The 27,856-nt window shown below is 41.7% G+C and overlaps 3 protein-coding genes across 4 annotated transcripts; 1 reads left to right on the top strand and 2 right to left on the bottom strand.

Moving 5' to 3' along the window:
• Positions 1–1,552: 1,552 nt before the first annotated feature.
• TNFRSF4 (TNF receptor superfamily member 4) lies at positions 1,553–9,949 on the bottom strand. Of its 2 annotated transcripts, XM_010405898.4 has the most exons (7): positions 8,839–9,949; positions 6,436–6,558; positions 6,007–6,105; positions 5,301–5,367; positions 4,591–4,808; positions 3,812–3,937; positions 1,553–3,138 (listed from the first exon to the last, which is right to left on the bottom strand). In XM_010405898.4, exons 1-7 carry the CDS (start codon positions 8,975–8,977, stop codon positions 3,068–3,070), a joined length of 843 nt encoding a protein of 280 aa, XP_010404200.2. In that variant the 5' UTR covers positions 8,978–9,949; the 3' UTR covers positions 1,553–3,067. The 2 variants fall into 2 exon arrangements, with proteins under 2 accessions (XP_010404200.2, XP_019145345.2); XM_019289800.3 differs by lacking the exon at positions 6,436–6,558.
• Positions 9,950–10,147: 198 nt separating this feature from the next.
• SDF4 (stromal cell derived factor 4) lies at positions 10,148–21,023 on the bottom strand. Its single transcript, XM_039563948.1, has 7 exons — positions 20,866–21,023; positions 19,837–20,205; positions 16,501–16,637; positions 16,020–16,133; positions 14,394–14,552; positions 12,710–12,885; positions 10,148–11,520 (listed from the first exon to the last, which is right to left on the bottom strand). Exons 2-7 carry the CDS (start codon positions 20,142–20,144, stop codon positions 11,344–11,346), a joined length of 1,071 nt encoding a protein of 356 aa, XP_039419882.1. The 5' UTR covers positions 20,145–20,205; positions 20,866–21,023; the 3' UTR covers positions 10,148–11,343.
• A 769-nt stretch (positions 21,024–21,792) lies between these two features.
• Positions 21,793–25,915, top strand: B3GALT6 (beta-1,3-galactosyltransferase 6). The gene is given in 2 exon segments (XM_010405995.3): positions 21,793–21,843; positions 21,845–25,915. Coding segments are annotated over 2 exon segments (1,017 nt in total). The 5' UTR covers positions 21,793–21,807; the 3' UTR covers positions 22,826–25,915.
• The last annotated feature ends 1,941 nt before the right edge of the window (positions 25,916–27,856 follow it).

Raw genomic sequence — 27,856 nt, 5'->3', positions numbered from 1 at the left:
TTTTCCAGGCAGAAGTTTTTTGGGAAATCCCTGGCTGGGGAGCTGCAGGAAGGACACTGAGCCAGGGGCATCTTCCTGGAAAACTCCTGGGATTCTTGGAAGCCGTTGAGGAGCCCAGGGGACAGAGGAGCTGTGCTGGTGACAATTCCCCTGTTCCTGGGGGTGTTCTCATCCCCACCCATGGGCTCAGGAGTTCCCAGAACGCTCCTGGGAAACCTGGAAATGTGGGATTTGAGCTCAGGAATTCCCAGAACCTTCCTGGGAAACCTGGAAATGTGGGATTTGAGCTCAGGAGTTCCCAGAACGTTCCTGGGAAACCTGGAAATGTGGGATGGAGCTCAGGAGTTCCCAGAACATTCCTGGGAAACCTGGAAATGTGGGATTTGAGCTCAGGAGATCCCAGAACGTTCCTGGGAAACCTGGAAATGTGGGATTTGAGCTCAGGAATTCCCAGAACATTCCTGGGAAACCTGGAAATGTGGGATTTGAGCTCAGGAATTCCCAGAACATTCCTGGGAAACCTGGAAATGTGGGATTTGAGCTCAGGAGATCCCAGAACGTTCCTGGGAAACCTGGAAATGTGGGATTTGAGCTCAGGAATTCCCAGAACATTCCTGGGAAACCTGGAAATGTGGGATTTGAGCTCAGGAGTTCCCAGAATGTTCCCGGGGCACCTGGAAATGTGGGATTTGAGCTCAGGAATTCCCAGCACATTCCTGGGAAACCTGGAAATGTGGGATGGAGCTCAGGAGTTCCCAGAACGTTCCTGGGAAACCTGGAAATGTGGGATTTGAGCTCAGGAGTTCCCAGAATGTTCCTGGGGCACCTGGAAATGTGGGATTTGAGCTCAGGAGATCCCAGAACGTTCCTGGGAAACCTGGAAATGTGGGATTTGAGCTCAGGAGATCCCAGAACGTTCCTGGGAAACCTGGAAATGTGGGATTTGAGCTCAGGAGTTCCCAGAACGTTCCTGGGAAACCTGGAAATGTGGTATTTGAGCTCAGGAGTTCCCAGAATGTTCCCGGGGCACCTGGAAATGTGGGATTTGAGCTCAGCTGCGCTTCCCAGAAGGGGCTGGGAGTTCCCTGGAATTCACTTTCGGGTTAATCCCTGCTTTGAGCCCCAGGACACGTTCCAAGGGTTCAGCATTCCCAGCAAGGGGCAGCTCGGACATCCCAGCAAATCCGTGGCTGGAGCTGCTGGACCACAGGGAAAACTCCCCAGGAGCCAGAGCCAAGGCAGGCTGGGAATTCCCAGCCCCAGGATGGAGCAGCTGCAATTTCCTGAGCTGGAAGGGATCCACAGGGATCCGAATCCAACTTTTATCCCTGCCCAGACACCCCAACAACCCCACCCTGTGCCTGGGAGCGGTGTCCAAACGCTCCTGGAGCTCTGGCAGCCTTGGGAATGTCCCCATTCCCTGGGGAGCCCAGTCACCCTCTGGGGAAGAACCATTCCCTAAAATCTCCCCTCCTCCCTTTCCCCAGGCTGATCCAGCTTCCTGCAGGAATTTTCCCCACATTTCTGCCTGCCCCAAACACATGCAAGGAGCTGTTTTTCCAGAGTTTTATTCCCAGAAATCCCTCTCCCACTTTGTATATAATACAAATGTTCCTATACACAGTATAAGCCCTGGGGAAAGGGAAATCCCTGCTGAGGCCACCATATGTATAACATATAAAAAAACCCCCAAATATTTAAAATCCATGGATTTACAAACAACTTTAAATTCCTAAATAAATTTCCTGCTGCATATTTTGGAATATTCTTGGTGCTGTGTGTTTAAAATTCCCATTTTTGAGGAGTTATCAGCTGATATTTGAAGTGAAAACCAGTCCTAAATGATAAAAAATTCAAGTTGTCTCGAATTTACACTGAGATATTTCAAATTGAGCAGAAGTTTTTACAAGAACATTTCAGGCTCCCCTGAGACACTCCAGATTTGGAATTTGCTCCCTAAAAATTTGCTTTCCAAAAGTGATGAAGTTGTGGAAAACCAATTAGAGAGGGAGAATTAATTTCATGAAGTGTGGGGGGGATTTAATCCCTGAGCATTTTAAAACACGGGGGGATTTTAAACCTTTACAGAAATAAAATTAATTTCAAAATATGGGGGATTTTAAGCCTTTATATAAATAAAATAATTCCAAAATATGGGGGGACTTTAAATCCTGAAAGAGGTAAAATTCATTTTAAAATATGGAGGATTTTAAACCCTTAGAGAGGTAAAATTCATTTAATAAAATGTTGGGGGTATTTTAAATCATTACAGAAGTAAAATTCATTTGAAAATATGGGGGGGATTTTAAACCTTTACAGAGGTAAAATTCACGAAGTGTGGGGGTATTTTAAACCCTTAGAGAAGTAAAATTAATTTAAATTGTGGGGTATTTTAAACCTTGACAATAGTAAAATTAATTTAAAAATATGGGGGGGAATTTGAACCTTTATCATTTCAAAAGGTGGGAGATTTTAAACCTTTACAGATGTAAAATTAATTTGAAAATATGGGGGGATTTTCAACCCTGATCATTTCAAAATGTGGGGGGATTTTAAACCTTTACAGAAGTAAAATTCCTTTTTTTTCATGCAGTGTGGGAAGGTTTTAACTGCACAGCTCAAGATTTCTTCAGTTCTGGGTTCCAAGGTGAACCCAGGTTTAGGCTGTACAAGCTTGGTTCAAATCCAACCCCAAAATCCCAGGATTGGGTTAATAATTCAGATTTTCCTCTTACCAGGAGCATCCAAGGATTTTCTCTTCCCTAAACCATCCTGGTTTTCAGTCTGCTCCATGATCAGCTCTTCCAGCTGGAAATTCCTGCCTGGAAATTCCCAGAGGGTTTTCAACTCAGCCCTGGGATGCTGAGCAAGGATTTGCCCAGGAGAAAGAACCACACAAAATTCCCCTAAGGAATTCCCCCATGGGCACAAATTCCAAAGGGGACACTCAGGGAGACCCTGAGTGTAATTAAAGAGTTAAACCAGCCCCTAATTAGCCACAGGACAATCCCACTGCTCCTTCAGATCCATTGGCTCAGAAAATGCAGGAAACAGCAAAGGAGTGGAGTCAGTTTTTGATGAGGCTGGAATTGGAGTCGATCTGCTCCTCCTGGATGGGAATTCGACAGCTCCCCTCCTCTGGAAGACAGGGAATCATTCCAACAATTAGTGCAGAGTGGGAGGAACAGGGATTTTTCCATGGTTTGTGGGTGACCAAACCCCGCCAAGGGATTTTTGGGTTGGTTCTTGGCTTTCCAGGCAATCTAGGGAACACCAAATGTAGGGATCAGGGAGAATCCACTTTGCCGGGGGCCTGGGAATGGATCTTGAGGCAGCTGCCACTTAATCCTGATTTTAGAGCTCAGCTTTGCCACTTAATCCCGGTTTTAGAGCTCAGCTCTGCCATTTGATCCTGGTTTTAGAGCTCAGCTCTTCTCAGCCAGACCTTTCCCAAGTTTGCAGGAGAATTCAGAATTTCAATTCTGTGGAGGCAACAAAAAATTCCCATTCTGCTCTTGGAAGTTGGTGCTGGATCCTGCCAGGAAGAGAATTCCCTGCCTAAAATCAGGGATTAAGGAGGGGGAAAGATAAAAGGAGGGAAAATCAGGGAGAAGATCCCTCTGGATGGCAACAATCAGGGAATCTGTGCTCTGGAATGAAAATTTGGGACACTGACCTCCTAATCAGGACTAATCAGGGATCAACCTCTGGAATTCCCTGCAGGTAATTTTTATTAATGATCAAATTTCAAACAGGGGGCCTTGATTAATTTTTTTCCTGTTTATTTTATCCCATAAAAAAGGGAACTCACTCTGCTGGATGCTCCTCCCAGGCCCTCTCCTGGTTTCCTTCCTGGCTGCCTGGATAATCAGCAGGAGGATGGACATTCCACTCACCATCAGCAGGATCAGGCACAGCAGGAGGAGGGATAAAGAGCCTGGAATTAGAACAGAAAAATTCCCTAAAAAAGTGATTCCCAGTTCTGGCTGGAATCCCCAGAGTTTTCCAGCTTCTAAAGGGAGAATCCAGAAGTCCAGAAATGCCTCTAAAACAAAAAGGCTGAGAGTTCCAGCGACCACAGAAATGTGGGATCCTGGGATGTTGTGGGAACTACAGATCTAGTTCTGAGAAAGTGGGATTTCAGTTCCCAGGAGAGCAGCTTTACATGGAAATCCCTGCCCAGCTGGAAATGTGGGATCCTGAAAGGTTGTGTAAGATACAGAAATGGCTTCAGAAAAAGGGGGATTTCCCCAAGAAAGCTGGAAATGTGGAATATTGAAAGGTTGTGTAAAAACCAGAAATGGTTTCTGAGAAAGTGGGATTTGAGTTCCCAGGAAAGCAGCTTTACACGGAAATCCCTGCCCAGCTGGAAATGTGGAATCCTGGAATGTTGCGTGAAATACAGAAAAGGCTCCTGAGAAAATGGGATTCCAGTTCCCAGGAAAGAACCTGCAGGTGGAAATGTGGAATACTGAAAGGCTGTGTAAAGAACAGAAATGGCTTTTGAGGAAGTGGGATTTGACTTCCCAGGAAAGCAGCTCCAGCTGGAATTCCCTGGCCAGCTCTGCTCTGCTCACTGCCTGTCCTTACCCCAGCTGGGCTCCGTGGGGCTGCTGGGATCCAGGCAAACGGAGGGAATCTCCCTGGGGCTGGAGGGGGCCGTGGCACTGGAGCTGTTCTCCGGGAATTCCGTGGGAATGGGATCCGGGGCGGGGCTGGTGGCACTGGCAGGGACATCAGGGCTGCTGCAAAGGGCATCCTCTGTCCCTGTGCCAGCTCGGAGGGTGCTCTTCCCAAAACTGCTGCAGCTGGAGATGCAAAATAAATCAGGATGAGCTTTCCAACAGCTGCTGGAACGGATTCCTAAATCCCATCCACAGGATAATCACAGTCCTTGTTTTATCACCACAAACTCAGGATTTACCATCCCTACATCCCACAAAAATGTGAGGCACAATTAAACCAATTCAAGCTATTGCTGGAAAAAAAGATCTTGGATTTCTGTGAGCCCTGGAGCAGAGCTGCTTTTGGCACAGGAATTTTCTGCTCCAAGAAAACCATCCAGAGCTTTAAAAAAAGGTGGAAAATGTTGGTGCCACAGTGAGGAGCAAAAGGGCCAAAGGCAGAGGCTTCAAATGAGCACAGACAGCTCAAGGATCCTGAAAATCACACAGGATGGGATTCAGGGAACCCTAAACCAATCCAGGTTTTTTCTGATTTATTTATCCTGATTTGGGCTTTTCCTGTAAAAATGAAACCCCCAAAGCTGCTCTGAGCACGTTGGGAGCAGGGATTCCTACTTGGTCCAAGGCTGGCAGTTCTCATTCCTTCCTCTGGAGAAAGTCCCTTCAGGACATCGGGAGCACTCTGGGAAAAAAGGGATAAAAAGGCAGAATTTGGGTTCAGTGAGCAACAAAATAATAATTTGTTAGTCTGTCTTAGGCCAGACCTACCAAACCCAACTAAACTCCTAAAACCAGACAAGGGAAATAACACAGCACTCAGAGGGTGTAGGCTGCAACTGGCAGGGATTCCTGCTTTATCCCCTGGGTAATTATGGAAATTATCAAGGAAAGTGGCAGAATTCCCTTTATCCACTTTATCCACTGGCAAACTATGGATTATCAAGGATTATCAATTACGGATATTACCAAGGAAAGTAGCAGAACTCCCTGCTTTATCCACTGACAAACTATGGATATTCTCAAGGAGAGTGGCAGTTTTCCTACTTTATCTGCTAATGATCAATATTTTCAAAGGAAAGTGGCAGGATTCCCTGCTTTATCTACTGGCAAATTCTGGATTCCCAAAGATGATGAATTCTGGATATTATTCAGGAGAATTTCACAATTCCTGCCAGGAATCCCAGAGAATTTTTTGCCCCCCCAGCCCTGCTGTGCCACTTGGTGCGGAGCCCTCAGTGAGCCAAAGGCCAGGCAGCTTTTCCAGCAGAAATTCCCACCTTGGAGGCAGGATTTTGGGAAGCCTGGCACATCCTGAACTTACCACTTCCCAAGGGAATTCCAGCTGGCATGAATCCTGCCCGGCACATGCACACTCTGTCCGAGGTCTTCTCACACTTCTTCACTTCCACGCTGCCCCTCCCTGGGCCCAGGCAGAGACCAGAAATTAATTAAGAAACAACAAAAATGAACTCCTCAGGGGGAGTTTGTGTGTAGAAGCTGCAGAATTCAACAATTTAACAATTAATAATTAACAATTAATAATTAACAATTAATAATTGAACAAGTTAATAACTGAACAATTTCATTTAAGGACAGCAATTTTCAGGTAGGCCCAGGCCTGCTCCACCCTCACAACTGAGGTGGGATCAGCTTGAAACACCCTGGGCTTTGAGGAGCACCCAAAAAAGGGATTTTTTTTCCCCCCAGAAGGGATTTTTTCCCTCCAAATGTCCCAAATCCAAGGACTTACTGGTGTTGCAGATGGTGCAACTGTGGCAGAAGCCGTGGTGATACTCAGAGCTGAAATATTCATCCTGGCACGGGGTGCAAATGGTGTCTGCTGTGGCCGTGCAGCGGCTCCTCATCCTCTCCCCTACAAAAACACCCCAAAAGGGAGGGATCGGGTGGGATCATGAGGGAAAAAATCTTAATTTTCATACATTGGGATCAAACAGTGCCCAGAATGTGGCAGTTTCAGCTTTTTATTTAGCAGAATCATCCCTGAAAGTTTGGCCTGTGTGAAAAATCTCCATTAAAGTGAGCAGCTAAAAAGGGCTGGGGACGGCTGAGAGTTGAGAAAATGCCCCAAACTTTTCTCCCTTTCCTGTATCCCAAATCCACCTTCCCAAGCCACCTTTTCCTCCAGTTTAGATATTCCAGTGTCAGGGAATATCTGGTTTAGGACAGCCCTAGGGCTGATCTCCAGTCTAGATCTGGTTTTAGGACAGGTCCTGCCTTCCCTCACCAGCTAAATCCCACAAATCAGCCCCAGAAAGTCCCAAACAAGGCTAAAAATGGTCATTCCTAAATCCCAAACAGGGATAAAAATGGTTTTTCCTTGGATTTGGGGCTCCATTTTCTCTTTTTGCCAGTGAACAACGAGCACCAGGCCCCAATTTAATTCTCTTTATTTTATGAGGGCTGCGAGTGGCCAAATAAAGGAGATTTTTAGGGATTTTAAGTGCAGTAAACCACTACATTTTTATTACTTCTGCATTTTAACATCTCCACCTCTACGTTTTTATTATCTCCACCATCAGGAAGAGCTGCTGAAAAAAAAGTTTCCCCTCAGAGGCAGATTTGCAAAGAGTGCAAAAAAAATTGAAACAAGTTCTTTCATTTGAACAAGAACATTTTTGAGAGACAATATTTTATCTGTATCCTCTTACAGTTAGTCCTGGCTTTAAGCTCAGCTCAAAACCCACTCAGGTTTAATTAGATTTGAGAATTAAGCAAGAAATGCCTCAAATGCTGGGTTAAAAGTTGATTTTATTCTGATTAAATCTTGGAGGAGAATATTCCTGCAGCAGTTCCCAGAATTTTGTGGAGTAAGATTTAATAAGGAAAATAAAAGTAAGGAGGGAAAACCAAGCTGGATTTTCCTGAAGAAAAGGTTAAAATCCTGCAGTTTTTACAAGGAAAAAGTAGGAAATAAATCCCTTTCCTGTAAGTTTATCTGTCTATAAATCAGGAATATTTTTCCTTAAAAAAATCCCAGTAAATCTTAGTTAAATTCTAGGAATAAACCATTTTTTTCTTCCTCAAAGCCCCACCAGAACATGAAAAATATCAAATAATTTAAACCTTGCTATAAAAGAAATCTTTAGGACCAGAATGAATTAGATTAGATTAGATTTATAATAATGATTAATTAGATTGCCATTCTTATCCAGGATTTCTGAGCTTCTTTGTGGGACAGGTAAAGAGCAATAATTTGAATTTTACCACTTTTTTTTCAGACAACATTCCCAAAAATGAAAATTCCCCTGATTGAGCCATTCAGGAAGCAAAAACACATTAAAAAAAGTTAGAAACCACTCTCAGAAAGGAAGATTTTTCAACTTTTTCTGGTTTAAAAGTGATTTTTATCAGTCTAAAAAATAGATACTACACTACAAAAAATAGGTATTGCACTTAAAAATAGGTATTCCACTAAAAGAATAGATATTACGCTAATAGATAGATATTACACCAATAAATATCACTCCAAAAATAGGTATTACACTAATAAATAGATATCACACCAAAAATAGGTATTACACTAAAAATAGATATTACATTAAGAAAAAAACCAGATATTGCACTTAAAAATAGATACTACACTAAAAATAGATATTACACTAACAAAAATAGATCTTATACTAAAAAAAGACACTAAACGAACAGATTTTACACAAACAAATAGATATTCCACTTAAAAATAGACATTAAAAGGAGGTATTACACTAAAAAATAGATATTCCACAAGCAAAAAACCAGATATTGCATTAAGAAATGGGTATTACACTTAAAACCAGCTATTCCACTAAGAAAAAATTCGGTATTCCACATTACACTAACAAAAAATACGCTAAGAAAAAATGAGATATTACACTAAAAAATGGGTATTACACGAACAAAAAAACCCGGATATTACACTAAAAAAAAAAATAGATTTTACACTAACAAAAAACCAGATATTCCAGTAAGAAAGAATTAAATACTCCACTAAAAAACAGATATTACACGAACAGAAAACAGGTATTTCGTGAACCAAAACATCAGCTCGTCCACTAAAAACCAGGTTATGACGTTTCAAACCAGATATCCCAGTCCAAAACCAAACGTCCCAGTCCAAAGCTCGCTCTTCCCAGCCCCAAAAGCAGCCACTCACCGGGGGCACAGTCGCTGCAGCACTTCTCATGGAAGGGATACTGGTGCTCCCGACACTCCAAAGCCAGGGAATCGGGAAGAGCCACAGCCAGGAGCCAGCAGAGAGCAGGAAAATTCCAAGGAATCCTTGGAGCTGCCATGGCCCGTGGTGGCAGCGCCGGCCGCTCCCGGGGCTGTGAGCTCCGGCCTCGGGGACACCTCAGAGCGGTGCCGCGCAGGGAAATTCCCGGTTTCTCCACGCCCCTTCCCTTTCCCAGTTTGGGGGTTTTAGGCAGGAAATATCGAGGCAGGAAGAGGAAATGGTGAGTTTGAAAAGGGTTTAAGGGGTAAAAAGGAGCGCTCGAGGCAGGTGAATCGCGCTGGGAAGCAGGGATGGAGGAGCTCCATGGGACTGCCTCCAGGGAGGCAGGGAAATTGTGGGAATTAGGGGATTTTCCAGCCGATTGGAATTGGATGGCGGAGCTCAATTTTAGGTGTTCCAGCTGCTGGGGATTGCAGCTGTGCCTGCACTGAGTCCAGAAAATAGTGGGAATTAGGGAATTTGGTTTTCCAGCCTATTGGAATTGGATGGTGGAGCTCAATTTTAGGTGTTCCAGCTGCTGGGGATTGCAGCTGTGCCTGCACTGAGTCCAGAAAATAGTGGGAATTAGGGAATTTGGTTTTCCAGCCTATTGGAATTGGATGGTGGAGCTCAATTTTAGGTGTTCCAGCTGCCTGGGATTAAGCTGTGCCTGCACTGAGTCCAGAAAATAGTGGGAATTAGGGAATTTCGTTTTCCAGCCTATTGGAATTTCATTGATTTGATCCAGGATTTAAAAGTTTAGGTCGTTCCAGGGCGGCTCTCTGCCTTCACTGAGCCCAGAAAATAGTGGGAATTAGGGAATTTGATTTTCCAGCCTATTGGAATTGGATCCTGGAGCTCAATTTTAGGTGTTCAAGCTCCCTGGAATTGCAGCTGTGCCTTCACTGAGTCCAGAAAATAGTGGGAATTAGGGATTCCGTTCTCATGGTGTCCCAAAATTAAATGAGGAACGTGTTGGCCTGTTTATAAACAGATAAAATACGATTATCAGCTGATTTTACTGAAATTTTTGTGTTTAAATGCATTTTACATGAGATTATCCATGGCATTTATTCCTCTTCCTGAGGAGTTTTATTCCCCCCCACTCCCTGGCAAAACTTAAAAGCAGCAGCATTTCCAAAGTATGGAGAGAAAAATATTTAATGGAAAACAAACAAGAAAAAAAAAGGATATAAAAACCTCTTATCCAAGGTGTTTAATAAAAACATCAAATAAAGAAGAGGAAGAGTGAAAGAGAGACAGAAATTCTTGTATTTACATTATATTAAGAGAATAAATTTAATCAAATATAACATCTCCAATTTTCAGGAATTCTTTCCCAAAGAGGGTTTTTTTTTCCCCAGGAAAGATGGAAGCAGAGGAAAAATCAATTTTACTTTGGACAGAGATGCTTTCAGAGCTTACCCAAAGCCTGTAATTCCCCCCAAATTCATCATTACCAGCTCATTAACAGCATTAATTAGCAGAAAGCTCATTAATTTTGCCAATGAATTTTAATTTAGCAGCCATCAAACCCCTTGGGGATTCCCACTGCTCTGTCCAACAGCTCAAATTCCCCCAAAAAATCCAAACTGTTTTATTTTAGACCAAAATCTGATTTTTTAAGCTGTAATCTCCCATGCCCAGTGCAGGTGTCAACACAAAATCTGTCATTTTTTTATTTAATTTAATTAATTTAATTTTCATTCCAAACAGTTTTTCTGTAACATTTCAAATAAATTCTTCCCCAGCTCCTGAAAAGAGGTGGAAATTTCCATTAAATTCCCAAAAAACTCTTCAGGAGCTTGAGAAAACCACTGGAATTGGGTGCGGATATTCCCAGGAGGTCAAACATTCCTTGGAATGACCATTCCCCTTCCCAAAATCCAACCTTTATTTGGGATTCCCTGGATCAGCAGCTGTGAGGGCAATTCCCAGGAGCTCAAACACTCCTTAGAATCACCATCCCCTTCCCAAAATCCAACCTTTACTTGGGATTCCCTGGATCAGCAGCTGTGAGGAATTGTGTGGAGATATTCCCAGGAGCTCAACCATTCCTTGGAATCACTGTTCTCTTCCCAAAATCCAACCTTTATTTGGGATTCCCTGGATCAGCAGCCGTGAGGGCAACAAGGGAATATTTAACCAGGCAAAGCAGCCGGAATTCCAGCTGGATTTACCAGCACAAACCAGGGAGAACTGCCAGAATCCAGGCCTTTTCCATGATTTCTGCTGGCAGGGCAACCAATCCAAAGAGCTGCAGATGCCAGGGATGGACGGAAAGTCGGGAATCCGGGACACCACCGAGCGAGGAGCGGCGATAGCAGCAAAGAATTTCCGCGGCTTGGTCGAGGTCCTTTTTTTTTTTTCCCTGGGTGGTTTTTTTTTGTTTTGTTTTGTTTTTTTTTTGGGAAGCAGAAAGTGCTGGAGGAGGAGGGAACAGGCTCAGAATTCCTCGTGGACATTCCGGGCATAATCCATGAGTTTGCTGCCTGTGAAGTACTCGCTGTACTTGAGGATCTCCTCGAGCTCCAGGTGGTGGTTCTGGTTCTCGTCGGCCACGGCGATCATCTGCCGCGCCTCGTTGAGCGCGTTGTGCTCGTTCATGGGATCCATGTATTCCTGAAACATGGAGAATCATCCTTTTCCCAGCCCTGACCACGCTTCTCCCCACATCCCATCCCATATCCCAGCTTGAAGTGGATGGGAAGCACGGGAAAAGCTCTTTAAGTAGAGTTTGAACAGCGGGTTTTATCCCGCTTCCATGGCTGTTCCCAAAAATCCGGATTTTTTCAGCTCATTCCAAGAAATATTTGTGGAGTTTGGGCTGCAAATTAAACTCAGGATCAAATTCCAGGCCCAAATTAACAATTAGTGATTTGTAGGAGCTAAATTCTCTCATTTTTTCTAAATTCTTCTCGTATTTTCAAAATTTGGTCAATTTAGAACTTTTTTCAGCCATTTTAAACCTCCAGAAGGCTCAGAAACCAATTAATTCAAGAATTGATTGAGAACAAATTTTAATTTAAAAAATAGAAAGATGAGGATTATCTTTAATTCAGTCAAAGATGTGGCATCTCTGTGGGTGAATAGAAAGATTTCCCAGGTAAAACAGGGATTATTTGAATCAAACCCTCAGTAAAATTCAAAATATTCTGTGTCACCACACAATTGTTCAGCCTAAAAATCCATATCCAAATATTTGGATAATGGGGAAATGAGGAATTTTACTAGTTATCCAGTCTTGGAGTAGAAAAAAGCCCAAAAAAGCCCTAAATCAGACCCCACACATGAAAAACGTGGTTTTTAAACCAGAAAACCCCATGAGAAATGAGTTTTGGGTCATTTTTAAGGCTCTTGGAGCCCCCAAATTTGGTGGCCATGGGGTTTTTTTTAGGTTTTCTTTTATTCTAATATTTTTTAAATATTAAAAGAATATTTTATTCCTTTTTTTAAATGAATCTGGAGATTATTTTGTAACTGGAAGTTTGATTCTGTGCCTTGGGGTTGGGTTTTACCCCTCCAGATCCATCCCAGAGTCTGGGGGGTTAAAAAAAAACCCTCAGAGGGAGAAAAAAAATCCCAATTTTCTTTAAAAAACCAACATAAAACCACCTGCCAGCACTCCAAAAAACTTATAAACCAAATATTTATACTGGATTTTAAGTGAAATTAAAATTAAACCGAAATTAAAATGTAATATTTTATTTTTTCATGAAATATTTGGGAATAATTGTGCTGTAATTCAAGTATTTTGGGGTTTTAATGGTGTATTTGAAAAGAACTGGGTTTAAAAAGAGCAGGAATTTACCTCCAGCTCTTCCATGGTGACAATTCCATCGTGATTGGCATCGATGACCTCCTGGAATTCTTTCCTCCTGTCCTTTACCCAGTCATCATCAATGTCCTGAGCCTGCTGGTTCTCCACAGTGCCCACAGGCAAAGAAATGAATTCCGACAGGGTGAGTTTCTTATCTCCATCCTGATCTGCACAAAAAGCAGCAGAAAAAATGAAAAAGATTTGCTTCATATCCATAAAAATGGGAATTTCTTTCTGTTTTGAGCCTGATTTGGGCAGAGGAAAGTTGTTATTTTTTATTTTAATTCATTTTAAAAAATCCCTGTTTTATTATTTTAGTATTATTTTATTGTATTTATTATTATTTTAAATCATCAAAAATTCCAAATATAAAATTCTGCATTCACACACATTCATCAAACACTAAATAAATTAATTTTTCTGGACCTAAAAATGGACATTTAAGGTTTTTTAAATGGACATTTAAGGTTTTTAAATTTTTTTTTGTTTTAATTCTTACTTTTTCCATTTACTACACCAGACATTTTCTTACAGATTCAGCATCAAACAAACCCTCAGAAAATTCAAAGTACTGAGCTTTTTTCTCTCTGTGTGTCACTGGAAACTCCTCATATTTATCAGCAAAAATCAGTTCTATTTTAATTCTTTTGAACCCCAGGTGTTCTGACAGTTTGAAATCTGCATTATTATTGACTCAGTGGCAAGAAAAACAACTTGGGGACCAATAATTCTGAATACTCAAAGAAAAAAAAATTACTGTTTGCTTAGAAACCTCAATCTTTTCTTTCCATTTTCATGACTAAGCCACAGCTGCTGAGCTGGGGAAGTCCCAAGTCCCTGAGAGAATATTTTAAATCAATGAATTTGATAATATTTCATATGTAAAATGCTCAAAACCAGCAGAACTTCAGTGTGAAGTAGTGAAGAAAAAGCTGATTTTTTAAATCTATAAATACTCAGGTATTTATTATTTATATATAAAAATATGTTAATTTTTATATATTGCATAAAATATGATAGATAAATAAGTATGTATATATTTATAGGTATTTATTACTTATTTTTACTATATATATGTGCTATATATTATATTTATTAATTATATTTATTACCCTAATAAGCATATATTATATTCATATATAAATACACATATTGTTATTTCTAATTTGTATTATTTATATTACTTATTCTTTATAAATAATCACAAATTATTCTGTGATTTAAAATCCAGGAATTAAATTGAATTTCGAGACGCATAAAAAACTCCACAGAATTCCAGGATTTGTGCTCACATATTATTACTATTTATAATTTTTATTATTTACTTTTTATAAATAATCACGAATTAGTCTACGATTTAAAAACCAGAAATCAAATTGAATTTCGAGACGCATAAAAAACTCCACAGAATTCCAGGATTTGTGCTCACATATTATTACTATTTATAATTTATATTCTTTATTTTTTATAAATAATCACGAATTAGTCTACGATTTAAAAACCAGAAATCAAATTGAATTTCAAGACGCATAAAAAACTCCCCAAAACTCCAGGATTTATCCTAAAAACTCCCTTTTTTCCCTCCTAAAATCAGAATATTTCACCAAAAACCCTCTCAATATCCACCTAAACCAACAGAGCGCGTGGAAAGAATTCCCAAAAAAGCGTGGAATACCTAAATCGCGGATGATTTCCTTGACCATGAACTGCAGCATGCCCCTGCTGTGCTCGGGGTGCAGGAAGGACAGGAATTCCTCCTCGGTCAGCAGCAGGTCCGGGGGGGGATTGTCAGCCTGGTACCAGCGATCCTTCAGATTATCCAGCACTTCCTGCGCTGCAAAGTTGGGATTTAGCACCAATTGGAGCAATTTCACTTGTCCCAATTCCTTTTTAGGATTGAAATTGTCCCAATTCTTTGATTTCAAGCTCTCAGAGGGTTAATTAATGATGTTCTGTAAGCTTAAACCCTGCAGGTTTTTATTTATCACAGTATTTATTAGTTTTGCTGCAAAAAAAGAAGTAGAATCAAGGGTGTATGAAAAGAGAAATCAGCACCAAAATCCCTTTCAATCTTCCATGGAATTCTTGCACATTTCATTCCACAATCCAATTATAATCTGTCAATATCTATCAATTCATTAAAATGCAACCCTTCATTTTTTTAGGTTTTCTTTTATTCTAATATTTTCAAAATATTAAAAGAATATTTTATTCCTTTTTTTTCAATGAATCTGGAGATTATTTTGTAACTGGAAGTTTGATTCTGTGCCTTGGGGTTGGGTTTTACCCCTCCAGATCCTGGGGGGTTAAAAAAAACCCTCAAAGGGAGAAAAAAAATCCCAATTTTCTTTAAAAAAACCAACATAAAACCACCTGCCAGCACTCCAAAAAACTTATAAATCAAATATTTATACTAGATTTTAAGTGAAATTAAATCGAAATTAAAATGTAATATTCTATTTTGCCATGAAATATTTGTAAATAATTGTACTGTAATTCAAGTATTTTGGGGTTTTAATGGTGTATTTGAAAACAACTGGGTTTAAAAAGAGCAGGAATTTACCTCCAGCTCTTCCATGGTGACAATTCCATCGTGAATTGAAATCCAAACTTCTGCAGGAAGTGCCTTAAACGCCACACACCCAGGTGGTTTTTATTTAAAAAAAAACACTTTTACAGTGTTTGGAGGATGAGAAAAAACCCTCAGGAAGTGGAGGATGAATAATTTGATTTTCCTAAAGAAGATTTTGGTGCTCAGGTAAAGAACTGATGCCCTGATTCAGCAGCTCTGATGTGCTGAGGTTCCTGGAAGCTGCCCCCAGGTGATTCCCCTGCCAGCAAATTCTCAGCTCCTTTTTGCATCTCAGTTGTTTTTTAATCACTGGAAAATGTCACCTAAGGCCTTTTTAAATGACTAATTCCTGCAGGGAAAGGGAGAAGCTTTGGAGGGGGATTTTACAGTAAATTTAAATGTTTTTTGAAGGGGGAAAACAGGGAGATTCCTCTTAAAAATTGTCATTTTCATGGCAGATTCTGGTGAGGAACAATGTAGGATTTGTGTCTTCTGACTTAAAACTTCGGGGTGGATTTAACAGTAAATTGAAATTTCTTTAAGGGGGAAAACAGGAACATTCCTCTTAAAAATTGTCATTTTCATGGCAGATTTTAGGTGGAAAAAAAGCAGAATTTTTGTTTTCTGACTTCAATCCTACTCAAGCAGAACAACCAAAACATTTCTCTCCCATTTTTATTTTCACATCCAGGTTTTAGGAACACAAAGCCCACCCCACTGTGCACTTACTTTCTTCATCTATTTTCAACTCCTCGTTGTTTTTGATTTTCTCTGCAATTTCCTTTTCATTGAAGCCTTTGCTTGCCAAGAATTTAATTTTATATTCGTCCCAGGACACGTGGCCTGGAAGAAAGAGAAAATCTCAGCCTGAAATGATGAATTTTTGATTTTAGGATTTAAAAATCACCAAGTTTTAAAATCTTTTAGTCCAGCATTACAACCCCACACTGAATTTTATGAATGACAACATAAAAGCTGTCACCTGATTCACTTCTGGGTTTATTTAGCCACAAAGGTTTTGTGAAAAAAACCAATTTAGGTTGTTTTTTCCACTACCTTATGAAACAAAGAAGTGCCTGCAGCACATCCCTTCCCACAGAAGCCAAAACTTGGGATTCCCAACCCAAATTTTACCCCAGTAGCCAGTTCTGGATGCCAGAATTGATGTCAAAAGTCATTTTTGGATGGAAAAAAAAAATGTTGATTTTACCATCCCCATCAGGGTCCACAGCTCGGAAATGCATTTTGTTCTCCTCCACGGCTTCCTGGAAGTGCTCGTCTGTTTTTTCCATGATCCAACGCTGCATTTCCTTGGCACTGATTTTTTTATCATTATTTATATCCACCCTAGGCAGGAAAAACAAACAGGATTTACATTTGGGGCTTAGGAGGGAAAGATCTGGTTTGGTTTTAGCTTCTCAATTGTTTTATTCAGCACTAATAAACAGAAGAAAGAACATTTACGACTCTCTCTGAGAAACAAGTGGCAGCTCAACCTTTATTTCATAATTAAATGTAAATAGCTTAATTAATTTCAGTCATTTAATTCAATTTAACGTTATTTAGGTTACCATTCAGCGAAAAACATTCACTTTGCTGGAGTTAAATCGTGGTTTTGAGGGAATTTTTTCAAGAGGAAACCACAATTGTCACTACTTGGAAATTCCAAATTTCTTCCAGACCTTTAATTCCTTCTCAATTTCTCTTTCCAAGCCCTTTTTTTTTTCCCCAAGATCTCTGAGATTTCCTGAGGATTCCAACTAATATTTGATTGCAGCACTTGGAAGTGGAAGAAAATAACAAAATAAGTGTTTTCTATTCACTTTGATCTCTGGTAACAAATTCCAGCTGGTATTTTTAATTTTGAACACATTTTAAAATTGCACATCCATTTGTTCTCCCTGAGTTTTCTGCCTGGCTCTTGCTTTCCCAAGGAATTTCTTGGATTCAGAGCTCCAGAATTCAACTTTTCCTGATTAAAATTATCAGGAAAATCCATGCTGACCATCCTTCTCTTCTGCCACCCCATCAATCCTTATTTCATTAAGAAACAAATTTAAAAATTGCAGTTAAAAAAAACCCCATAAATCAAATTTTCTGCCACTTTGAGGGTTTTTTTGAGCACACCATTAAGTAAGTATTCAAAATATAACTAAAAAAAATCAGATTTCATTTCATTACCATTTCAGATTCTATTTAAAGCATCTCAAACCCACTCTTTTTTCTATTAAAAAAACAAAACTCAAAGAAAAACACAATTAAAAAGCCCCAGTTTGACTCTGGGCTTTGTTATCTGTTTGTATCACTGAGCTGTTATTATTGAAACTCGAATTATTCAAGATGTGATTTGCCTTTAAATGTCAATTAAATGTGAAAAAAGAGACAAACAGACCCAAGAAATGCAGAATTAGGGAGTTTAAATATCACAAAGGTGCTATAATTAAACATCAGCTCAGTGGCAAGAGCAGGGAGATGCTCCTGGGGCACTCAGGGCTTAGAGGGGACCAAGTTTGGCATCAAAAATGAGCCTAAAAAAGGCATTTTCCCCTCAGTATTTAAAATTTTGTTTCCTGAGGTCACAGCTGTCAAAATTCCTCCTTCTAACTGTATTTTCCACCTAAATCATATCATAATTAGGGAAAAAGGGAACAAAATCCCATTTATTGCTGATTTAGAGCATGGAAGCACAAAGTGGGACCTTGGAGTCTGAACAAGAGTGGATTTTGTAGGAAAACTGAATTTTCCTACAGCAAGGAATATATTGAATATGGATAAGGAACCAATTTTAGGCCGGTTTCTCTAACAGAAGCCACTAAAAATCAGATTTTTGTGGCTTCCTTCCCTCCCTGAATGAACCCAGGGCACTGAGGTTCCTAAATCACGACTTTCACACCCAAAAAAATGCCAATTTTTGATGCAAATCATTTCAGGGCTGGGTTCTGTTTCATCCAAATCAAGATTTCAGCAAGCCAGAGTTAGGAAATGTTTCAGGCACAGTTTTCCTGCCTGGAAAAATCATGGTTTGGGGAAGTTTTTCCATGTTCCAACTTTATTTTCAGGAATTCTGTTAGATAATAATTCATGCTTTGAATTTTATTTATTTGTGAATTTTCTGGGACACTGAGCTTTGGTTGATCAAAAACACATTCTGTGTTTGCTTTGTTTTCCAAGAAAATAATTCCAGAGCATCTGGAAGTCTGGGATTTACTGGATTTCCCTGGGATTTCTCTTTAAGAGTATCTCTAGAAAGCAATCAAATCCCCCCCCAAACCCTTCCCTACATTTTTAATCTGATCCTCTGAGGGAATCTGAAATCAATCTCTGAATGAAACTGATCCTGAATCCAATTAATTGAAGCTTCCTAAGGAACCTCTTTCATAACAAACAGGAAGAAATTAGAATTTGGGAATGACAATTTCCTAACCAGGAGTTGGATAAAGAAATCTTGATATTTAATATTTTGCCAGGGAAATGAGGGGTCTGAACACCACAAAATAATAAAGAATTTTCTTTAAATTTAAAAAAAAAAAAAAAAAAAAAAAAAAAAAAAAAGTTTGGCTGTTTGCTGGAATTCCTTTGCTCAGGAAAACTCAAAAAAGCCCAATATCCAATGTTATTCTTGCTATTTTTTCCCTTATTAATGAAAAGTTTGCAGAAAATAAAGCTTTTAAAGCCTCCTCAGTTTATCCCCCTGTGGTATTGACTGGAGCTGTTTTAATAAAATGAATCCTTCACTCCAAAAAAAAACCCAATTCTGCCACCTGGTGTCTGAAAGTGCTGAAACAAAGCAAAAAAAAGGGCTTTTTATGGAAGGGAAAATGCCTGAGTGTCTGAAATCAAAGTTGATATTTCTATACCAAGTAAAGAAATTAATTAACTTTTTTATAAAGCTATAAAATAAAAAAATTATCTGTCTATTTTTATGTTTTATTCTCTTTTCTTGTTCTAGATTCTCAGGAATTGCTCTGTTACTTCCTGAACCTGTCCTGGGGATTCCTGAATTGTTGGAATGTGCACTTATCCACAGTTATTTTTATTTATTATTCACTTGAAACACTCCAGTTTTAGCCACTGAAGCATCCACTGGAAGTTTTGTGACCAGAATTCACAATTTTTGGAGGTTTTTCACAATTTTACCACATTGTTTCTCTGCCCTTTTTTCTTCATTGCCTTCCCAGTGTTTTCTCTTTACTTGCACAAGTCCCAACAGGAATAAACCCAAGCTCCAGAGGGAACAAAAGGCTAGAAAATAAATAAAGAACTCAAGTTGCCAACTGAAACCAAACTCAGGACAGAACTGAAGCCCTTCCTCCCCAATTCCTGGATCTAAAATCCAAGTGGGATGAATTATTCCTTGAGCCAGGAAAAAGGAATATTGATTTTCATACCTTTAAGTTATTTTTTCCACACAGAAACTGAATATTTTGGCATAAAACCCAAACACAGCAGTTCCAGGGTGAGGCTTTTCCCTTTCAACTTTTAAACATTAATTAAAATTCCCATTTTTTTTCCTGTTTCCTTGCTCTTGGCACTGCCCATGACTTACTTTGAAAAAATCACCATCAGCTTCTTCCTGTTCCTTCTGGGTTCTGAATCCTCCTCGAATTCCTCCATCTCTTTTCCCAGGAAAACCTCCTGATGGAATTCTTTGTTGAGGTGTCCATCCATCTCCATTTTGACCCCGTTCAGGTGATCTGGGGGCAGGATCTCGTTCTCATCTTTGCTGTCAGCTGCTTTTTCCTTGAGCACGGAATTATTTGCAGGCCTGGCATAAACATCCATCAAAAGGAAGATGAACAGGAGGGATAAATAAAGAGATCCCAAACCACAGAGGAAAGCTTGTCTCGACATCATTTTTTTTTTTTCCTTTTAAATTCAAATTATTGGCTGCTGAAACCACTGTGGGTTAAACGATCTAAAAAGGAGAAAAGACAGAAATTAAACTTTGAAGCAAGAGGTCACTAATGAACATCTAAAAATTAGAAAAATCTACGCGTAATATCAGTAACTTATTTACATACATATAAATACTGAAATATATATATACAAATGCAAAAAACCTACACACAAGAATAAATTCAGAGGAAGCTACACAAAAATAGAGGAGTTTTTGCTGCCAGAGATTTAAAAAGCCTGTTAAATAATAAATATATGGAATTAATGCATTAGTTTTCAGTCTGCAGAGGAGTCTGGAAGGGAACATCCCTCAATATGCACAAAGAGCCGCGGCAGCACAGGAATATCCCAGAGATCCCAACAAAAATGCTCCTTGGAAAAGGGATAAAGACGTTTTCGGAGAGGGATGACTGAGGGAAACACGGTCAGATCCAAGAGAAAGCGGAGCTGGCAACACCCAGGAAACAACCCCGGGGCGGACCTGTCACAGAGCCATAAAACCAGAGTATCCTCCGCTGCAAGTGACCCACAGAGATCACACCGCCCAATTCCAGGGAAAAAAATCCCAAATCCAACAGAGAGAGCACGAGGGAACCCAAACCCCCCAAACAAACCCCTCAAGCCCCTCAGACCCCCCCGGAACCCGGCGGGGCTGCGGGAGGAGCCGCCCGCACTCAACCGAGAGCCGCTCGGGAGTGAGGGGACGCTGCCCCGAGCGCCGTGACGGCCGCGGGGAGGCTCAGCCCGGGCCCGGCCGCCCCTGAGCGCCCGCGGCCCCTCACGAAGCCCCAACGCTGCCAGGGCGGAGGGAGGCGGGGAGGAGGAGGAGGAGGAGGAGGAGAAGGAGGAAGGGCGTCACTGCACCGCGCGGCAGGAGGGGCGCCGCCGCCATCTTGGGTGAGGGAGCCGCCATCTTGGGTGAGGGCAGGCGCCATGGCCGGCAGAGAGGGGGCAAAGGGGCGTTTTCCTCGCGTTCCCATCGCTATCTCAGTTGATAGATAACACGCAGATCGTCTCCTGCTTCCTGGCTCTGTGTGTGTCTCAGCTGTTTTCATTGAGTTATGGAATGGTTTGGGTTGAAAGATACTTTAAAGATCATCTAATTTCAAGCCCTGCCATGGACAGAGGAGCTGTGGCTGCCCCATCCCTGGAAGTGTCCAAGGCCAGGTTGGACGGGGCTTGGATGCTGGAAGGTGTCCCTGTCCATGGCACGGGTGACCCGGGGTGGGTTTTGAGGTCCCTCCCAACCCTTTACCATCCCAAGAACGAGGCACGGCCGCGGCCCAGCGCCCAAACCCAAGATGGCTCCTCCTCGGCCTCACGTGCCCTACCGCAAGATGGCGGCGGCCGCCGCGTCAGGGTGTGCGGGCACTGCCCCTCTTCCCTCCCCTTCCCGCGGTGCGGGAACCGCCGGAGCCGCGGCAGGAGCAGGGGCGGAACCGCCGCTTCCCGAAAGAGAAGGCGGAAAGCGCGGGGGAGCCGTGAAGCCACCCCAGCTTGGCGGCGACGCGCGGTGAGCGCTCCCGCAGGCAGCTTGTCCCCTCCCGGCGGCCGTACCGCCGTTCCCGCCTACACGCGGTGGGCGCGGCCGCGGCGCCGGCCGTGAGGGGCCCCCGCGGCCATGAAGGCGCTGCGGCGGCTGAGCCGGCACCGCACCCGCGCTGGGGCTCGGCGGGCTCTCGCTCTGCGCCGCCGTCCTGCTCTACCTCGCCAAGTGCACCTCGGAGGGGCTGCGCCCGCTACCCGCGCCCCCCGCGCTCCCGCACAGCCAGCCCGGCCGGGGGGCCCGCGCCGCGCCCCCGCCCGCCCCTGAGGGCAGCGCCTTCGTGGCCGTGGTGGTGATGAGCGGCCCCAAGTACAGCGAGCGGCGCAGCATCATCCGCAGCACCTGGATGGCGGCGGCGCGGCAGGCGCCTCACGGGCACGTCTGGAGCCGCTTCGTGGTGGGCACGGCGGGGCTGGGCGCGGAGGAGCTGCGGAGCCTGGAGCTGGAGCAGAGCCGGCACCGGGACCTGCTGCTGCTGCCGGAGCTGCGCGACTCCTACGAGAACCTCACGGCCAAGGTGCTGGCCACCTACGTGTGGCTGGATGCGCACCTGGACTTCCAGTTCGCCCTCAAGGCTGACGACGACACCTTCGTGCGCTTGGATGTGCTGGTGGAGGAGCTGAGGGCCAAGGAGCCGCGGCGCCTCTACTGGGGCTTCTTCTCGGGCCGCGGGCGGGTGAAATCCGGGGGGAAATGGAAGGAGAGCGCCTGGGTGCTGTGTGATTATTACCTGCCCTACGCGCTGGGCGGCGGCTACGTGATCTCCGCCGACCTGGTGCGCTACCTGCGGCTCAGCAGGGACTACCTGAACCTGTGGCAGAGCGAGGACGTGTCCCTGGGGGTGTGGCTGGCGCCCATCGATGTGAAGAGAGTGCACGACCCCCGCTTCGACACCGAGTACAAATCGCGGGGCTGCAACAATAAATACATAGTGACTCACAAGCAGAGCATCGAGGACATGCTGGAGAAGCACCAGACGCTGGCGAAGGAAGGGAAGCTCTGTAAGGAGGAGGTTAAACTCAGGCTTTCCTACATGTACGACTGGGGAGTGCCTCCCTCCCAGTGCTGCCAGAGGAAGGATGGCATCCCCTGAAAGCCTCAGGAAGGAGGAGGCGAAGCGATGATGGACTCTTGGTTGCTGTTACACGGGGAGAATCCCATTAACGAGGGGTCAATTACTCTTAAAAAGATTTTGCACGACTCATTCTGTCACCCTGGGACTTCCCGGGAGCTGCTGACGTGGCATGGTTAGAGATGCTTAAAAAAAAAATAGGTGACAGAATGCACAGAAAAGTCTCAAATGCCAGGACTGAAGGCAAATAAAAGGGGGCAAAACACGATAGTAGGGAAAACGAGGAGAGAACTGGAATGAAAAGTTGCTGGGAGATTTTGAACAGATTCTGAGGTTTATTTGCTAAAGATCATGCCAGGCTTTTATGCTGATAACACTGAAATGAGGCCACTGTTGATTCCTTGGCAAGGAAGTGCCAGCTTGGCACGGAGGGAGGAGCCCAGTGGAGCTGTTGGTGCCAGAGGAAACATGTTATTGCCACAGGCAGGAAAAGGTAATCCCGTTTTTCCTGGGATACCTGCAGGGAGAGCTGTCTTTGGCAGGGAAGGGAGTTACTAAATCTGTTAATTTCTCTCGAAGCTTTTTGCTGTTTTAAAGGCAATGTGTACATAAATGATCTGGCAGCTACAGAAATGTATTTAGGGAGGTGGCTGAGGTGGGTATTTGGCAGATGCAGAGTTTATTCTCTTATTTTGGGAGCACTGTCCTCCTGCAAAGCTTCCAGGTGTTGTTTTTTAGCTCATCCTCCACAAGAAACATTTCCCTCCAACAGTCAGTAACTCCCTGGCTGCTCCAAGACATTGCAGACTTCAGATTTATATTTATTTCTAATATAAATGAGCAGGAATTGATCAGTGGAAGTTCCAAAAACATTGCCCAAAGGTGGGCACTTCAGGTATAAAAGTGAACTTGGTGTAGTCAAGAGAAATGGGTTCCTCCACCCCAAAAATTCCACTTTATTTCTCTTTTCAGGACACTAAAAAGTCACATTTAGGTGCCGAAAACTGGGGGGATTCTCTCATTCTCTCCAAAAAACACCTTGGAGAGGAACTAAAATTGAATTAATTGAAGGGACACATCCACAAATGGGATTTTTGTCCCTCAGTCCTGGCTACACCAGAATAACCCTGGCACTGGCAGAGGTCCCACAGGACTCAGACATTATTTATTTATCTCCAGACCTTCAGCTGCACCTGCCATTCAAGCATTTTTGAGTGGCAGCTGCTCCAAAACGCCCAATATTTTTCCCAGTGCTACTCCAGTCCCCTGTGCCAGCTGCAGCTCTTGCAGTGGGAGCAGTTTTTACTTTGTACATGTAAAAGTTCTTTTTTTAAAATGTCTTTTTGTGACCAGTTCTGGTGTTTTGTTGCACTCTGCACTTTCATTCCCATTCCGTTCCTTCCCAGCTCAGTGTCTGGAGGAGACAAATGGCAAAGAAAAATTCCTTTTAAAAAAGGTGCCAATATCTCTTTAGTTTTGCTTCTTAGCAAAATTAGGAATTCAGACCAAAGGGATCAAGTATGGAGTGGTTTTTTTTGTTATTCTGGTGCTTTAATTAATTATTGAGGATTAGAAATCTTCTGCAGAGGATTTTTCTATTTTAAAAATTTCAACAAGGCTTTGACTTCCTCCTAAAACAAAATTAAAATACTGCAAAACTCAATTATTTTAGCATGTTAAACTAAATTATTATTAGCATCCATCCTAATGCATGCTTCGGGATTAGCAGGGAATGTCTTTTTCCCAAAAGAATCCTATTCCAAACCAGGAATTTACCAAGAAGACAGCAAATCTCCATTTTTTTAACCATCCATTTGCCATCTGGGCTTCATCAGTGTTGTCTGGAAATGTGATTATAAATACTTGTAATGTGAATATTTATTTATAATTATTGCCAGTGTATTCTCTATAGGAAAAATAAGCTGCTTAAATGTCATTTTTACACCCAGGAGGTGCTGGAACATCCTTGAAAAACAAGGATCAGGCAGGGCTGGAATTTTTGGGGATCCAAGCCATTATTTGAAGCTGGATCAGAAGTGCAGATCCATGTGGGGTTTATCCAATTCCATCCAGAACTGGCTCCGTGGAAGTTGTTCCCGTTGGGATTTTGACTCCTCACTGCCCCCTCCCTCCCCCCCCCCAAAAAAGTGGGTTTGATCCCTAGGAAAATTCCTGGAGAAATGCTGGACCTGCAGCTGAGATTGGAGCCTGGAAAAGCTCACCCAGAAATGATGGATACACTCCATGGGGGTGGATATTCCATGGTTTTAGGGATCATTCCCAACCTCAGTGATTGGGGGATCTTGGTTCCATCTCAGGTTATCCCAAGTTTTGCTCCAGCTGGAAAACACCACAGGAGCTTTTCCCACATCCTTGGGAATTGCTTTGAATTCCCTTGGATTTCCCTTTTCCTTTAATTCCCTTTCTCTCCAAGGAGAGCCCTTGGATTCCAATCGCAGCTCCCTGGGAAATTCCCAAATTCATAAAAAATATCTTTAATCTCCTTTTTTGGGGGGGATATTTTAGAGGTAAATGGAATCATTTGGGAGAGAGCAAACAACTGGAAGTGGCATTTTGTGGTGTCCAAAGGTTGGACTTTTCCAGCCTTGATGATTCCCTAATCCCACATAGTTTGTGGAAAAAGCCAGAAAAAAAAAAATAATAGTTTTAATTTCCATTTTACCTGAAAAAGACCTTTTAAGGTTATTTGGAGTCATCCAAATGTGTGTTCTAAATGAGTGAATCATTACAATTTTAGAATTGAAACCATCCAAAATTCATCTTTGGAGCCAAATCTGAAGCACTTTTGGAACAATAAATGAGTTTAACAATTAGCAGGAGTAATCAAAGGCTCTTTCCCACCTGCTCAGGATTAAATTCCCGATTTCTGCCATCATCTCCGAAGGTTTTATGGGGTTGTTTTACACTTCAAAGCCATTCTGGGATCATTTTCCTCTCGGGGAAATCAGATGAGGAGCCCGATTTCAGATTTTGGGGAGAATATGTCAATCTGCTGAGAAATTATTTGGATTTTGGGTTTTATTGCAACTCTCAGAGTGGGAATTTTGGGTTTAATGAAAATAAAACGACCCAGGAGCAGATTTATCTTTATTTTTTGTAGCTGTTTGTTTATTTAAAGAGTTTCTTTTTGGTTTTTCCTTCCTCAATATTTTATATTTTTTCTATTATTATTAAAATTCTCCCCTCAGCTTTCCTAGACCTGAGTGTGAACCACACTAATTTAATTTATTTTGGCATCCAGCAAAATTATCCATGTGCCATTCTTGAGCTTTTTGGTAATTCCAGAATAATTTAAATTAAAATAAATTAAAATAAAAAGAATTTTATTTTTTAATCAGAAATTAATTGTTCATTATATTCTCTGCTCATCTCTTGAAGAATTAGTACTGAATTATTTAGATCTGGCAATGGCATAAACTCAGAAAATCTGCTTTATTTTCCAGTGATTTCTTTAAATTATGTGCAAAAATAAACATTGAAGCATTCCTTGCTTTACTAAATAAATTAAATAAATGAAGGAATACATGAAGTTTCACTTCAAAACCTCTCAAGCTGCTGAGACTTCCTATAATCACCTCAGAATTAAAAAATACCAACAATTAACTCTAAAAAATTGCTATTCCTGTATTGGAATCTTTTCTTTTCTGAATGTTCTTGTTCCTCTGAATTTTGTTCTGTTACATTTTGGACAAAACTTGAATTTCCTGGAGTGGAAATTCCTGATTTTTGAGGATTGAATTTGTATTTCCTGACATTTCAGGGATCAGGGTGGAAGCTCTGATGGAGAATTTGATTTTTATTTGGTTTCTTTTCAGCAGAGCTGAAATTTGGGGGATTTCTGACAACCTTGGAGCTCCTTCAGAAATTCCAGAGAGGGTGAAATAAAAATAAATAAAAATAAATGTCAGAGACTTCCCTTCCCTTCCCATGACACAGAATTCCAGAATAAACAAGGAATTAACTCTGCCCCAACCACTGCCCCTTGAAACTCCTCCATATCCAGGTTTTTCCCAAGGAAGTCACAAGTAAAAGGAATTTATTCCCAGCATCATCTCCTTTATTTCCCAGGAAAATTGCAAAGAAATCCATTTATTCCCAACCTAACATCAATTTTCCTGTTATTTTATCCACCTCACCCTTTATTTCCCAGGAAAATTGCAAAGAAATCCATTTACTCCCAGAATAACTTCCATTTTCACATTGTTTCATCCACTTTTACCCTTTCTTTTCCCTGGAAAATTCCACCTGGGAAACAAAATCAACTGAGGGTGAGGCCAAATTATTTTAAAGGGAATATTTCCCCCCCTGATTTCCTTGGAATATTTAAACCCTGCATTCCAATATTTTTAAAACTGATTTTCCTCCCCATTTCAAACATTCCACGCTCAAACAAAGAACTCAAACTTGCCACAAAGATTTAAAATAATCCTGATTTTTTTTTTCCCATAAATAATTCTGAATAATTTGGGGATTTTGCTGTTGAAGCAAAGGGATCCATTTGGGAATTTATTCCCAAATTTTCCTGCCTGTCGCTAGATGTCACTCCATGCCTTTGGAAGCACAGAAAGGATGAATCCCTTAAAAAAAAAAAAGGGAATTAAACTGTCCAAAGACAGTTGTTTATGAACTAAAATCTGGTGGAGTTCTCTAATTTCAACATAAAATGATGGGGGAAAAAGCAAAAGGAGTTTTCCAATTAAAAAAATGGAATCAGGAGGGAATTATTAAGGGGAGCCACCGTATTTTTCCATGGAATTAATGGAAAATTAATGTGAAAACCCCTGAGATTTAAAGACAAACCTTTGCAGAAGCCCAAAAAACAGCCCCCAAAATATAGGGGGAAAAAAAATTAATAAAATTTATTTCAAATTAATTTTAAAAGAATAAAATTTAAATTAATTAACAATATTCTGGGAATTTTTTTATGGAACAACTCAAAACAACCCAGTCCCTGTGTTCCCTTTTCATCAAGAATTTTTGGGGTTTCATCAGCTGAAAATTCCCTGGGATTTCCAAAGGATTTCATTCCCA

The sequence above is a fragment of the Corvus cornix genome, chromosome 21, assembly GCF_000738735.6.
Source record: "Corvus cornix cornix isolate S_Up_H32 chromosome 21, ASM73873v5, whole genome shotgun sequence".
NCBI lineage: Eukaryota > Metazoa > Chordata > Aves > Passeriformes > Corvidae > Corvus > Corvus cornix.
Note: the sequence above shows the minus strand (reverse complement) of the source record. Positions and strands in the feature narration are given on the sequence as shown.

Excerpts from the sequence above, each read along its gene's own strand:
- TNFRSF4 (XM_010405898.4), bottom strand. The coding sequence starts at position 8,977 with ATGGCAGCTCCAAGGATTCCTTGGAATTTTCCTGCTCTCTGCTGGCTC. Across the intron at positions 5,368-6,006 it reads TGGAATTCCCTTGGGAAGTG|AGTGCTCCCGATGTCCTGAA; the intron begins GTAAGTTCAGGA and ends CTTTTTTCCCAG. Across the intron at positions 3,139-3,811 it reads TGGGAGGAGCATCCAGCAGA|AGGAGGGGAGCTGTCGAATT; the intron begins GTGAGTTCCCTT and ends CCTGTCTTCCAG.
- SDF4 (XM_039563948.1), bottom strand. The coding sequence starts at position 20,144 with ATGATGTCGAGACAAGCTTTCCTCTGTGGTTTGGGATCTCTTTATTTA. Across the intron at positions 16,134-16,500 it reads TGTGGACCCTGATGGGGATG|GCCACGTGTCCTGGGACGAA; the intron begins GTAAAATCAACA and ends TCTTTCTTCCAG. Across the intron at positions 11,521-12,709 it reads TCACCATGGAAGAGCTGGAG|GAATACATGGATCCCATGAA; the intron begins GTAAATTCCTGC and ends TCCATGTTTCAG.